Source organism: Canis lupus, chromosome 36, assembly GCF_011100685.1.
Source record: "Canis lupus familiaris isolate Mischka breed German Shepherd chromosome 36, alternate assembly UU_Cfam_GSD_1.0, whole genome shotgun sequence".
Lineage (NCBI taxonomy): Eukaryota > Metazoa > Chordata > Mammalia > Carnivora > Canidae > Canis > Canis lupus.
Genome location: NC_049257.1, coordinates 5,363,456 through 5,378,682, shown reverse-complemented (window position 1 = coordinate 5,378,682; position 15,227 = coordinate 5,363,456). Strand labels below are relative to the sequence as shown.

General features: G+C 32.9%; 1 protein-coding gene across 19 annotated transcripts in view; it reads left to right on the top strand.

The window, feature by feature from the left end:
• Positions 1-15,227, top strand: part of BAZ2B (bromodomain adjacent to zinc finger domain 2B) — a 293,190-nt gene that overhangs the window by 225,982 nt on the left and 51,981 nt on the right. For 12 of the 19 annotated variants that reach the window (XM_038584598.1, XM_038584612.1, XM_038584610.1 and 9 more), the window contains 5 exons: positions 380-445; positions 2,115-2,180; positions 3,589-3,633; positions 3,876-3,908; positions 5,136-5,201. In XM_038584598.1, coding sequence (XP_038440526.1) covers positions 380-445; positions 2,115-2,180; positions 3,589-3,633; positions 3,876-3,908; positions 5,136-5,201 — 276 coding nt within the window. The remainder of the gene's footprint in view (positions 1-379; positions 446-2,114; positions 2,181-3,588; positions 3,634-3,875; positions 3,909-5,135; positions 5,202-15,227) is intronic. The other 7 variants (XM_038584605.1, XM_038584615.1, XM_038584608.1 and 4 more) reach the window with 2 other exon arrangements.

Sequence of the window (15,227 nt, the reverse complement as noted above, 5' to 3'; positions counted from 1 at the left end):
CATATTAATTTAAGACATGAATATAGGGATCCCTGGGTGGCCCAGCGGTTTAGCGCCTGCCTTTGGCCCTGGGCGCGGTCCTGGAGACCCGGGATCGAATCCCACATCGGGCTCCCGGTGCATGGAGCCTGCTTCTCCCTCTGCCTATGTCTCTAGCTCTCTCTCTCTCTTTCTGTGTGACTATCATAAAATAATAAAATAAAAAAAAAATAAGACATTAATATATATATGATGTTAAGCTAAATCATTAACTTTTATATCCAGCATGGGCAATCTTTGATGAATATGCACTTATATCTTAAATCACTTGATTCAACTTAAATACTTTTCACCTATATATTTAGTTTATTGTCATAAATTATCATTATTTTTTCTACAGGAAAAAATTAAAAGAATACAACAAATCAGAATGGAAAAAGAACTTCGAGCCCAGCAAATTCTAGAGGTAGAACTCTTAAATATAATATATTTAAAGTAATATATATTTTAAACTCTACAAAAATAAAAATTTTATGCACGAGTTCTCTCACTCAACAAATTAATATGTTCATCAGAAATTCTCTTTACACGTAACACATAGAGTAAGACCTTATCTGAACCTTATTTAGCAGGCTAATGTAATCCTAACAATAAAAACACAGAAAATCAGACAAGACAGCAAAAAGAAGAAATCTCTGAGCAGCCAATATAGTTGTCAGAAGGTTCATGTGCTAAAACCGTTAGGACTTATAGTCAGATATTTATTTTCAATTTAGAAATAAAATGTTATAAAAGTAAAAGTAAATTTTAAATGTAGAAATAATTTAGCTTATTTTTCTGGTTTCTAATATATCTCTCTTCCCCTGAAGCTCCTGGAGTAGAGCTAGAGGACATAATAATGGCAACAGCAAAAGTAATAGCTGAAAGACAGCAAGAAAAAATGCAGAAAAACTCCAACCCACATATATAGGAATTCAAAATCCTAGCAAGAGTATGTAATTTTATAGTTGAATAGCAAGCAATTTTCAACACCATAATGGCCAAAATACATTACTCTATCGAACTGTGCAGTAAAATAACTGATGTTCAGAACAATGGCCCTGAGTCATCAAGAAAAAGCCAAATTGTGTTAAGTGTACTCTTTCTAAATAGGCATATGTCTCAAAATTGTTTTCATCCAAAATTGTGAAAATAAACTTTTGATGTTTAAAATTATTATAACTTATCAGCTATTCAGGAAACCATTGCCATATAAAACAATTCCCTGACGACTCCAGATAGCTGAGGTTTTGTTACAGTTTTATTCTGTCTAGAAATAATAGACATACTTCCTTACCCACTTCAAATTAATTTTAAAATCCCTCAAATAGAAAATATGCCTATCCTAAAGTAAACTGATAATAACTATTGGGTAGTTATAAAACTACTAGATAGTTAAAGACTATAAGATTGTGAATCTCAAATTTGATAGCATGATTTTAATATTCAAAATGTACTTCATGAAATAGGTTTACTTAAAAAAAAGCCTTTATTTAACCACATTGTACAGCTAGAGAAAATGAGATTTAATGATTCATTTAAATCATCTGAGTAATGGATTTCTTTATCTCAAATTTCAAATGTTGAAAAGAAATTTCAAATAAAGTGGACATGTGCATTTTTACTGATTTATTCATAGTTTTTATTTATCTGTTAAAATCCACCCCATTTTCTAAATTTTCTACAGTGATCATGTTTTATTTTTAAAAACAGAAAAAAAAAAAAGACAATACATGCCACAAAATGTTTTGTGATTAAGTTTTAAGTTAAAATGATATCAACACTCAGATATTTCAGACTATTAACGGATTGAAGAATGAAAGTCGACATACTCTTATGCATTTAAGAATTTTTTGCACATACTAATGCTAATCTGTAAATTAAAAATGAAATTAGTATGTTAAATATAATTTTAACTGAAAAATGAAATTAGTTATGTTAAATATAATTTTAACTGGGGGGAACTATGTGTCTACATATATGTTACATATTGTTTTGTACCTTGTGAGACATGTAGCTCCATTTTCAAGTCTGAGATTATTTTTAAGTTGTAGTAGTGCTGTTGCATGACTTTGAGACCTGTTTTGCATGCACAGGCTAAAAAGAAAAAGAAGGAAGAAGCAGCAAATGCCAAATTATTGGAGGCCGAGAAACGAATAAAGGTTAGTTTAGATGAGAACCAGAGTTTTTATTTTTCAAAAATAAAAACTATATGATGTTACACCAGTATCAATTATATGAAAAAGTAGCTCTCCTCAAAATGATTATCTTAAAAAAATGTTTAGCACAGATATAACATGTGTATAATGTGTGCTTTTTTGTATGTATATTGTATGTACATGTTTTTCTGAATTTCATTATACAGGTTTTATGTGATGCTTTGAACTCTTTGAGTAGCAAACATCAAGTCAGAAATGTAAACTATCGCATAATACCTGTATATGCATTTGCTGAACCAGAATAATCTTTCCAGAGCTATTTTGTGTTGTTGATGTTTATGTTTCAAACTGTGTCCCAAATCTGATTCTCTCCTTCAATTATAACCTTATCTTGGTTAATGTCTAGCAACTATTTTAACTATTAAAAAGTGAAGAGCCTACAGAAACAAAAACCTAATTGAGCAACTTTATTTGCCGATAATAAAATTAGCCATTGTTAATTAGTGTAATGTCTTGGTTTTGATTTTCTGTCACGAAGCATTAGAGAGTTGGACCCCCTAACCACACGCACACACACGCACACTCACGCGCGCGCGCGCACACATACACACATTCTACCCCTCACCTTCGACGCTTTCTCATAATTAATTTCTGAAGGAGAGGGCATCTAGTGAGCCTACTGGTTTTGGAAACAGACACAATTATATCCTATAAAGTCAGGAAACTGTTAGTTATCTTTTGTACATTGATTTTCCTACTCGTTTCTTTAGATTTCTACCTCCTTTTAATTGTTTCCCTTAATATCATCTAGATTTTTATCTTTATAAGAAAATTTAAATTGATGTCATTTGTAGGATTGTTAGCATCAAGTCCAACCCCCTTGGGGGTAGTGCCCTGAATTATAGCTGATCATGAAAGTCTTAAGCTGATCTTAGTCTGTTATTACTTTCATTCATAGATAGTTTACAGAAATGATACCCTTGCTATTTAGGTACAATATAGTATATTTGGGGATTTATGTTCAGAGTTCTCATCAGCTGGATTTGGGGGCTGCTCTATATAATGTATTAAAATAATTTTAAGGATACATGTACCAATTGTATCTGATATGCTCTGACCATTTAGCTAGTCAGTTCAGTGAATGTGCTGTTGAAATATGCTATGAGGTTATTGAATTTTAAGGTGAAATGGCTACTGAATAAGATCCTTGCCATTATCATATTATCTTTCTGTATTAAGTAGAACCATATGAAATTGCCACTATATAAGTAAAAAATGATCAAATATTTGCAATTCCACATGGTTCAACCTAATGCAAGACTATACAATTTCAGAAAAGGAATTGTTAATACTTATGCTATGTTCTAAATCTTCCTTAAAAATTATATATTAAAAGTTTCTTATTTTTAAGGAAAAAGAAATGAGAAGACAACAAGCTGTTCTTCTGAAGCACCAGGTCTGTATGCCGATAGTTATACAATTGTTGAAATGTACATTTTATAATTTTTCTTAAATCTATTTTGGGGAAAATCTTCAAAATGTTTTCTTAAAAGTTTCCTATTTAATTCCTGCTTAAGTTTTCCTTCATCTTATGGTTTATTGCCTTGCTTTGGTATTGGTTTCTTTTGGGGGGTTAAAAATTGGTTTCATGACTCTGTGATTTCTGTTTCATAATGTTGTGCCAACTCTTTCTACCAGGAGTTGGAGAGGCATAGACTAGATATGGTATGGGTATGTTTATTTTTGTACATCTAACACCGCATTGTGATTTGGTTGTGATATGGTTGTCATAGCAATGCATAAAGTGTAGCACTGGCTGCTGTCATATTACATACTGCTGCATGGCTTTACAGCACAGTGCATTGCATACATCTGCTTGTCTGTCTATAAAGAAGATCATCTCCAAGATTTTTACTTGAATTGTGCAAGCCTTATATAGGCTGCTGTCTTAAAATTTACGTTACTGATGTCACGATGAAAGTTGGATCACCATACAATTAGATATGATAATGACCCATATTCTCCCATCATTCTAGATGCAAAACTGCCATTGAATACAATGGGAATTTTGAGTTAGTTTGATGAGAGAATATGAAATCTATTCTGGTTTTATACACAAATTTTAGAAATGATTTTAGAAATATCCCTTTGGGGGGATCAAATACATTTAAACAAAAAGAATTCATTAGCTATAACTGTGATTTTTTTATTTTAAAATAAAATGAGATTATCAAAACTAGTGCTTATCTTATTTTCATTCTGTGCCTTTCAGATTCCATTTATTAGCCCATGGTGCAGCTTTTATGGTCTTACGTAGCGAGCGCATCAAGTGGCAGACATCAGTAAATAGGAATATCCCATTTCATTGGTGTCGGTATATGAACCACGACTAGTTTAACTAAATTGGTATAAAAGCTTTAAAAAATCTTTCTAATTTGTCGGTGGCTTATTGAATTTACAAAATGATAGTGTGCTTGAAATAAAAATAACTTAATTCCAAAACCATGAAGTGAAAGTGATTATAAATCAATTTCTGCCTGACCTAAAAATTCAAGAACTATACGACCTTTAGTTTAATTGGCCCACAGTACATATTTGTGGTTTTTCTAATAGCAGATGTAAGGTAACTGACCTGTTCCAGCCAACCATTATGCTTTTTGTTCTGCCAGCTTTTGAAGGAGCATCACAACTGACCATGAGTAAATCTTGTATGCTTCTGTTTACACTGTCTCCATGTTCATTGCTTTACCTTTTTGCTTTTGATTGTTCTTGTATTTGCTTTCTAAACCTGAACTAAAACATGCACAGACTGGCCATTCTTGTCTTATATTTAGTATTTACTGTGACTTGTCTATAAATGCTAAACATGCTATACTGAGTTTTGTTTTGTTTTGTTTTTCCATTTCAAAATCAAACTGTTAATTTTAGTTATTATCCTAATTTTATCTGGCCTAATAGGAACGAGAGAGAAGGAGACAACATATGATGCTTATGAAAGCTATGGAGGCTCGCAAAAAAGCAGAAGTAAGTGTATGTTTCTGGAAACATGTTAGTATTTTTTCCTAAAGCACTGGTTTTTCTAAATACAGATTTTTCAGAGTATAGGTTTGTCATGGTTTATTGACTTCCATAAGCAAGCCAAATGTTAAAGATAATGACTGTTAGAACATAAAAGAATGTAGGAAGGATTCCAATCTATGTGTTAATTTTCTTGGCTGAGATTTTAATTATCTTTTTCTAATGTAGTAAATGGCATTCGTTTGGCTAAAAGTAGTTATTTATTACTGTAACCAGAGTTTTACAAAATTAATATTACAGCATGCCTAAGCAAGTCCTATGTGTCTTAACTGAATTACTAGTCAATCCAACCACGGACTTCTGCCTTTAGAATTATTCTTTACTGTTCTATGTGTAAAATTGGGTCTGAGTACTTTCCTTAAAATAGACTTTGTACAGATAATTCAGAATAAGGAAATTATTGGAATAAGTCAAAATGAGATTATTTGGGATATAATAGAAATCAATTAAAGGTTAAAATATATATTACAAAGGAATGCATTGTGTATAAAAGCAACTGAATGGAGGTATGGCCGCTATATCCAGGCCTTCAGAGTGTGAAAGACTCAGAATTCCCATGCTGACTCTGAACCAACTTGCTTTAACCCTTCAGGCTCACTTGCTTACTCTTTATTTCTTTCTTTCCTTCCTTCCTTCTTTTCTTTTTTTTTTCAAATTTTTATTTAAATTCTAGTTAGTTAAAGGTTATTTCTTCTTTTAAATTGAGATAATGATAGGGATCCCTGAGTGGCCCAGCGGTTAAGCGTCTGCCTTTAGCCCAGGGTGTGATCCTGGAGTCCCAGGATCGAGTCCCAGGATCAAGTTCCACATCAGGCTCCCTGCATGGAGCCTGCTTCTCCCTTTGCCTGTGTCTCTGCCTCTCTCTGTCTCTCATGAATAAAAATAAAATCTGTAAAAAAAATTTGAGATAGTGATACCTCCTAGGATTATAAAGTTATCGATTATAAAGTTATCAATTGAGATAAGCATTTAATAAATGAAAATTAATAAAAATGACAGTTTGATCTGGAAGTTTGAGAGGCCTGTATTTCAGTCTTTTGGCCTCAGCTCTGGCTTAAATTATCATTATAGATTTCTAATAAATAGAGACAATAAAGTGTGTTGTTTAGGAAACTGGACATTGTAACCAAATTTCCTGGATTTGAATTCTAGTTTCAGTGCTTTCCAGCTACATGACCTTAGGGAAGTTATTTCACCTGTCTGTGATTCAAATTTTTTGTCTAGAAGATAGAGATGATACCAGTTCCTATTTCATTTTGTAGTAATGATTAAATGGGTATGTATCTGTATGAGCGTAGGTGTAAAGTTTTTGGAACAAAGCCTAGCACTATACAGTGCTTACAATTCCTGATCATTATCTATGTGTTTGCTGTGTAGAATGGGCCTAGCAAGATGTATAGCCAGGTTGGGAACTACTAACATGGATCACCTCCAAGTCTCTTTAAGCAATCACTTTTTGTGACTCTCCTAAACTTCATGTATGTTTTGCCTTAACATTTTTCTACCTGTCTTCTCTTCTAAACCTGTTCATTATCCAGGCCCATTGACAGCCTCTACACCTAACACAGAGGTGGAGCCTATGAGTGAATTTCTAACCATAATCTCTGGAAAATGACAAGCAGAGAAAGAGAAAGGCAACAGATTGTGGAAATTGGTGTGGCAGCTATCTCTGTTCCCTTCTAAAAGCAGTATATGGCGGTGGGAAGAGTAGGGAAGGGGATTAATTAAAATTCTCAAAGCTCAACCTAATTTCCTCCAATCTGGAGAGATTGAAACTGAATGAACAACTCATGAAAAAGACCTAGAATATCCCTCAAGAGACAAGTTCCTCTCCACTAAGTATACTTCTTTCTAGTGGACTGAAATGAATGAGGGCATGTCATTCTGATTTTTCCTGATTGAGAGAAAAGCTAAAGAAAGGCAGAATAATGACAATAACCCACAACATTATTTCCAGATACACCTTAGTAGAAGGGAAACACCCAAGAGAATACTAAGAGTAAGATCATTAAAGGGAGTGAACACTCAGGTTCAGAGATACCAAAAAGGCATGACTTGCTCCATTTCCTATTTTTTCTTATTTCCTATTGATTGGGAGGAGAGTGGGAAAAGCTGATGAAAAGAGATGGGTAAGATCTGGTTTGAGTGAAAGATAGCAGCCACAGGATAAATGAAGACAATTAAAATTAAATCTTCCAAGAATCCATGAAAGACCAAGAGCACCTTTCATGGGATAAGATTTACCTTTGACTGGATAAAGCAAATCAGGTACATTGCTTCCAATAAAACATGGAAAGGAATATGAGAAGCCAAGTACAGCTCTCCCTCTCCTAGCTCATTCATCCTCAGAAAAAAGAAACATGAGTAAGATACACATTATTTACCCTTTTATCTGAAGTACTTAAAAAAATAAAAACAAGTATCAGATAAAGTGAGAAGGAACTAAAAACGAAAGCCACCTATATTGGAAAAATACACAATCTTGACTGGGGCCCGCATCAAGCATAAGTAATTAGAAAAGGAATGTCGGGATACCTGGGTGGCTCAGCGGTTGAGTGGCTGCCTTTGGCTCAGGGTGTGATCCCAATCTGGGAATCAGATCCCACATGGAGCTCCCTGCATGGAGCCTGTTTCTCCCTCTGCCTACATCTCTGCCTTCTCTCTGTCTCTCATGAATAAATAAATAGAATCTTAAAAAAAAAATAGAAAAGGAATGTCAAGGCGAACATGTCAAAGTACTAAACCAAAAAATGTGCATATGTAAAATAATAATGTTAAGCATAATAATTTAAGGAACCTGCCTTCCCTTATTTTCATGCTTGTTTTCCTCAGCCCTTGCTATGCATTCTTCACAGAGCAGCACAGTGATCTTTCCAGAAAGTGAACCATATTACATCTTAACACTATCCAGTGGATTCTCATTGCAATTGTAATGAATTCCAAATTGCTCACCACGACAAAGCAGTCACACATGCTCTGACCTCCGCCTGTCACTCCAACTTGACCTCCTACAATTCGCCTCTTAAGTACTATATTCCAGTCATTTTTGTTTATTTATTATCCTAAACAAAGGGTCTTTACCATTGCTGTTCCTCCACCATATATTTTAGTGGTTCTTATTTGTTGTTTAGTTGTAGATCAAATGTTAACTTGTCCAAGAGACCTTCCCAGAACACCTAACTTTGTATTTTTTTATACCCCACTTCTGGAACTCCATTCCATCATCTTATTTATTTTTTTTTTCATCTTTTCATCTTATTTATTTTAAAGTTGTTTATGATCTGCTTCCTCCCAGGTTGTAAGATCTGTGAGGAAAAGAATCTTATCTGTCTTGTCTACCACTATAGAGCCAGGTACAAAGGTGGAGCTTAGAAAATTGTAGTGGAAGGAAGGAAGGAAGGAAGGAAGAAAGGAAGGAAGGAGTTAAAATGAAAGGGGCAGTTAAATTAGCGATAAAAATATCATTAAAGAAATAGTACCTTATTATGTTTTCTAGCTATAAAATTCTCTATATAATAATAAAATCTTTTATTTTACTCTAGGTGGTTTTCTTAAAGTCATACATTCAAGAAACTATTATTTAAAATAACATGTGTTATAAATAATCCCTTACTGGAATGTTTAAGAAAACCCCATAGGTAAAACTGAGCTCTTAAAATGTTGTTATCCTTTGGTAACTATAGACTTAGGAACAAGACTAGATAATTTTGCCAGTTATTCTGATTGTAAATTGTGTTCCCGTACTGAATGGTACCTATAGATCTGTGATCGACTAAGTACTCATTTAACTTCTTTTTCTTTTTAATGAATTTATTTATTTGAGCGAGAGAGAGCAAGCAAGCACACAGAGGGAAAGGGAAAGATAAAAGGAGACTCTGCTGATCAGGGAGCCAGAAGCAGGGCTCCATCCCAGGACCCTGAGATCATGACCTGAGCCGAAGGCAGATAGATGCTCAACCCACTGAGCCACCAAGGCCCCACGCCTTTTTTTTTAACTTCTTAAACTACTATTCTGTGCACAGCATTAGGTTACTATAGGAAAACTATAGGAAAACAAAAAATTGAAAAGTATTAATGATTTTTTTATCATATCAGAGAGATAAAAATTTATAGTATGGATAGTTAGGCAGTAACTAGGCATATGTTTTTACTAGCAATTCAAACTTTCACCAGATCTTTACATCACTGTGCCACCTCAGTGAATATTAACAAAATATTCCTATGTACTTGTTCATTTTCTTATTATTACTTGACATGAAAAAGATGTAACTAGTGTAATGCCAATAATGGGCATATCTTGACTTCATATTCTATTACCTATAAATTTGTTATTAACTATAAAGAAAAACTTAATTGTAAAATTAAAGCCATATGATACATAGGCAGGGTCAGCTAAAAATTCTGAACTAGCCTATATGTAACCTTTGATTCTTTTAATACCTTCAACATTTAATTATTAGATTGTAAAGAAAGAAAAACAGAGAGGATAAACAAAACTGCTGTGAATAATATTTAAAGAACTAGTGAGGTTAAAAAATAAATTGCTTTTACCTTGTTAATTAAAAATCTATAACATCTGAAGTTATTTCAAGAACTTCCCCATATTCATCAAAGTAAGACAGTAATACAAACATTACTTTTATGTTATTCTATGTATACTACACTGATCTTACTTTTTGATTTAGTGTTACATCAATAAATTTTTACTAAAGTAACCTAATTTACCTAGTTTTTCCTTTGTATAAATCTATAATTAGTGGGGCTCCTGGGTTGCTCTTTTGATTAAACATCTGCCTTTAGCTCAGGTCATGACCCTGGGGCTGGGACCAAGGCCCCATATCAGGTTCCCTGCTCAGCTGGGAGTTTGCTCTTTGTCTCCCTCTGCTCCTCCTCCCTGCTTATGCTCTCCCTGCCCAAATAAATAAAAATCTTTTTAAGAAATCTGTAATTAGTAAGAATATTCAGATTTATATAAATTACCTTACTTGTTATTACTCTCATTAATTTTAAAGGGTCATTACTATATCAATCATAGTTCATAAATATTTTTATAGGAAAATGTAAGAAAGAATAGTCTAGGGGATCCCTGGGTGGCGCAGTGGTTTGGCGCCTGCCTTTGGCCTAGGGCGTGATCCTGGAGACCCGGGATCGAATCCCACGTCGGGCTCCCGGTGCATGGAGCCTGCTTCTCCCTCTGCCTGTGTCTCTGCCTCTCTCTCTCTGTGAGACTATCATAAATAAATAAATAAATAAATAAATAAATAAATAAATAAATAAGAAAGAAAGAAAGAATAGTCTAGTGAATAAAAAAAGGCTTATTTCCCAGTATAATTCGAATATAATATGAGACAAATCTGCTTTCATTATTACTAAGCACTAGAAACAGTTAAACACTAAAGCAATGTGACAAAGTAGCTCAAAATCTCCTCTTTCATTTATAAAAAACTTTAAGCTATTCTAGTCACAAATTTATAGTTACTTTACTCATATTAACTGAATAATCAACTCTAGTAATCGTCAGAGTCTTTTATATGTCTCTCTCCAAGGATTAATAAACTATAAGACGTTGTTAAATACACAGCTATCACAGAATGACTGTGTCAGCACTTTAGGAGACAAAACCATAAAATAGAAGAGAGTAGTTCAGGTTTCAGAAGTCATCTAGTAAGCAATTTGAAAGCAGAAAAAATATATAACCCCTCCCCACCCATGATTCAAGTTATGACTGTTTTATAAGCCTATATTTATATTAATTATTAGTGAAAAAGGAAAATAAGCAGAATTACACATATAGATGGTTTTATTTAAGCTAACCCCTTATTCAGTTGAAGACATTGTAAATACACTTATGTGGCCTACTTGTATATTATATTTATATAATGTACTTATAATGTAATTTTAAAATTAAATGATCTAAAAACAAATATAAAATTATTTTCTATTAACTATCCAATAAAATGTTAAATGTCATAAACAAAGTCAATTTTTGAAAGATTATTATCAACTTAATTTAGGTATATTAAAATCTTCAATTATCTGACTCAAGATTTATTAACAATTAAAAAAAAGAATTATTAACAATTTTAATTTAAGAGACATATAACAGTAACTATTCTACATAGTATTTAGATACAGAATTATACAGACCTATGTAACACTTTGGAAGATTTTAAGAAAATACAATAACTGGGAGGTTTTTTTTTTCTACATTATACCTATTAAACTTTTTATTAAAATATAAAATGTAAAAAAATAAAATAAAAAATATAAAATGTAAGGATCTCTCTTCAGTCATGTGGTTCATAATTTTTTGTTTGCTTAAACTTAGTTTTCATATTTTGAATGTAAAGGTAGTCCCTTTAAAAAAAATTACCTTGATTGTTCTACTCATATTTAGGGTTACCATAAAACACTATTACTTTTAATCTTTATATCTGTCTTCTATAAATACTTATATTATTAATCTTATTTATACTTGTATTCTTCCTACATCCTGAGGTAAACCTGTGTCTCTTAAATTATATTTATGTCTTTGAAATTTAATAAGTACAAGTTGCTGTCAAAAGAAATGTATTCTCCTAATAATGCACAGAACAAACACCTAAGAGACCCAGTAGTCATAAAAAGCAAAAAAAGAGTAGGCATCTTTGCACCATGGTCTCTTAAAAATGTCTTGTTTTGCAGTCTGATAAGTTGTAAAAGTTTACAGTAACAGGTCATTTTACCACATTCATTGTTTGGTTTTTAAACTTCTGAGATTCTAAAATAGAATAAATTTATTTCATACATTTATTATTATGCTGTAGATTTCTGGAAATACTGTCATTTATGCCTTGAGAGTCCCTAAAGCAATCTTTTTATGTGAGTAAAAACTAGTTTTGAAATTTTCACCCTATGTATTTTTCACTGTTTAGGATAATCTAAATTTAATGCCTTTGCTATCAAAAGGTATTTCAACTTTGAAATGAAATGTAAATGACTTCTTAACTAAAATATTAGTAATATTTTGATATAGAAAATTCCATTGCTATAATTACAATGATTAAACAATATTTTATTATAAATGACATATTCTGAGAATTCATTTGCTTCAAGAATTTCTACATCTAGAAAACTGGAGGGGATGGAGGGATGAAAGCAAAAAAAATTAAGAGAAAGCACGCTAATTGCTTGTCATTATTGATAGTCAACCTAGAATATAGTCAAGAGCTATATTTTATTCATTTGTAGGCAATTTAATTATTACCCTGAAATTTAACCAATGTTAATATTGTAAAATATATTTTAACATTCCTTCCATATCATGATAGGTTTCATAATTCTTCTCTGGTATATCAGAAGTTTCTTGTGAATTGACCTTGCAAAACCAAAAAGTTCCATTGTAAAATCCTAATATTTGACATAGTAACAAACCATAATATAATAGAGGTGCTTGGATTGCTCAGTAGATTGGGCTTCCAACTCTTGGTTTCAGCTTCGGTCATGATCTCGGAGTCATGAGATTGAGCTCAGCATCGGCTCCACACTCAGCCCAGAGCCTATTCTCTCTCTCTTCTTCTGTCCCTCCCCTGCTCATGCATGTGAGCACATACTCTCTCTCCATCTTTCTTATTAAAAACATAACATTATAGAAATTAAGTATAGGGTCAAGCACGGTAACTTAATTGGTCAAGAAAAGGCTTAGGTAAAAGATGGTAAATACTGCTCTTTCAAACTGTATACCAAGTCTAAAAGAGTTAGAATACTACACAAGTTTAAACATCGTCAAATTTGGCCTAAAAGAGCACTGCCACTTTAAACTTTAGTTTCTGGAAAAAATTATCAGATAATAAGTCTATTTAATTTTGATATGGGGGGACGCCTCGGTGGCTCAGTGGTTGAATATCTGCCTTCGGCTCAGGGCGTGATCTCAGAGTCCTGGGATCAAGTCCCATGTCAGGCTCCATGCAGGGAACCTGCTTCTCCCTCCACCTGTTTCTCTGCCTCTCTCTCTCTATGTCTCTCATGAATAAATAAAATTTTTTAAAAATAATAATTTTGATATGGGGAAGGTATTTTCAGGCACATCAAATCATAATATTTGCAATTAAAATGATTAAGAAATTAATAATGTTGGAGTAGATGTGAGAAATATGGCTTGGATATTTTTAAATTCCCAAATATAACTTGCATATTATTAATAAATGTATTAAATTCTGCTTTTGGCTACAAGGTTTGAGTGTAATTGAAAAGAGAAGACATCAGTTACATTTGTCCACAGAATGAAATATAATAAGTGAGAAAAAAATCGGCTATCGAATATGTTTAATGACTAGTTTACAAGTGTTAACCTATCGATATTTATATGGAATATCGATATTTATATGGAATATTTATGTGGAATTAGTCAGCAAATTAATAAATGCTTAAATAATTTTTATATGCTACCCCAAATATTTCTGTTAAAGACATATGACAGCTGTTACAGTTGGTAATAAGAACAACATTGAGACCAGTGGAAGAGGAAAGTTGAACTGATATAAGTTGATAGGAAGAAAGATAAAATCGTTTAAAACTTCCTTGAATAGAACGCCTGGGTGGCTCAGCGGTTTAGTGCCTGCCTTTAGCCCAGGATGTGGTCCTAGAGTCCCGGGATCAAGTCCCACATTGGGCTCCCTGCATGAAGCTTGCTTCTCCCTCTGCCTGGGTCTCTGCCTCTTTCTCTCTATCTCTGTGTGTCTCATGAATAAATAAATAAAATCTTAAAAAAAAAAAATAAAACTTCCTTGAAGTGTTTGGCAAATTGTATTGCTGGGAATTGAATAGGTCCATAAAGAAACAGGTGAATATGTGTATTCCTCTGACCTTTAGAAGCTTACACTAAAGTGGAAGAGATCAACTTTAGACAAATAATTGTCCCATAGTACAATAAATAAGTAATTAATAAATATTTTTTAAAATTGGTTTTGTTGCTTTTCTCCTTGTCTTTCTCCTCCTCTTTCTCCCCATCCTCATCTTTGTCCTTTTTCATCATCTTCATCATCCAAGCAATGACTCAAACTGATCACACTGTCTTCTCAACACAGGTGTATCACACAATGTGATTAGAACATGGGAAATGAACTGAGAATCATGAGATATGGGCCTAAAACTTGTGTAGGGCTAGATTGTGACTGTCTTTATATACCATTTTAAATATTAGTTGATTGTTGAGGGGACCCAGAAGCTCTAGTCTTTCAGAGTTGTCTTATACAATTCATTGAAGTTCATTTAATCAATAACGAATAAATTCAGCAAATTTACTACATTTAGAGATTTCATGTTTCCTTTTACATATCTCTAATGGAAGTATGTCTTGAAGTCATAAAGTTCCTATAAATTTCTAAAATTTCTTGGAAATCTCCATTTTGTCCTAAAAAGTGATGTCATTTTACTTTCCATGCCATACCAGAGCCATGCTTTTAACTGGAAAACATATTGCCTATCACTAACTGAAAATGATATACAAGAATATATGCCATATTTACCTCATGACATAAATGCAGTCTAACTCATTGTCTGCATATCACTGCAGTGTTATGTACCCCCACATTGCCATCAATGTAAAGTTGGCACAGTGAAGAGAGCATTAGTGTCACACATGCCCTCTCTTTTTGGAAAAGAAATGGTAACCATTTTCAACCGTTTCTAGTGAATTTATTTTTGCAATTATTATTATGAACATTGTTAAGAATTCTGGGTTAGGCCTATATGGTAGAAAAATTTATACCAGCTACTTTGAAACCTATAGAAGACATTGGTCTTTTCTGTTGGGGATTGTAACTCATTATTCTGATCAGTGACCAAAATGTTTTCTCTTTGGAAAAATTCTTAGAGCAATAGCCATGTGTTTATAAATTAATAATCCAATTCTGGAAAAAAAACATGTTCTACCAATGATAATTTGAATTAAAAATCTATAATGCATTGTGCGAGTGTTGCATGTTAATTTTG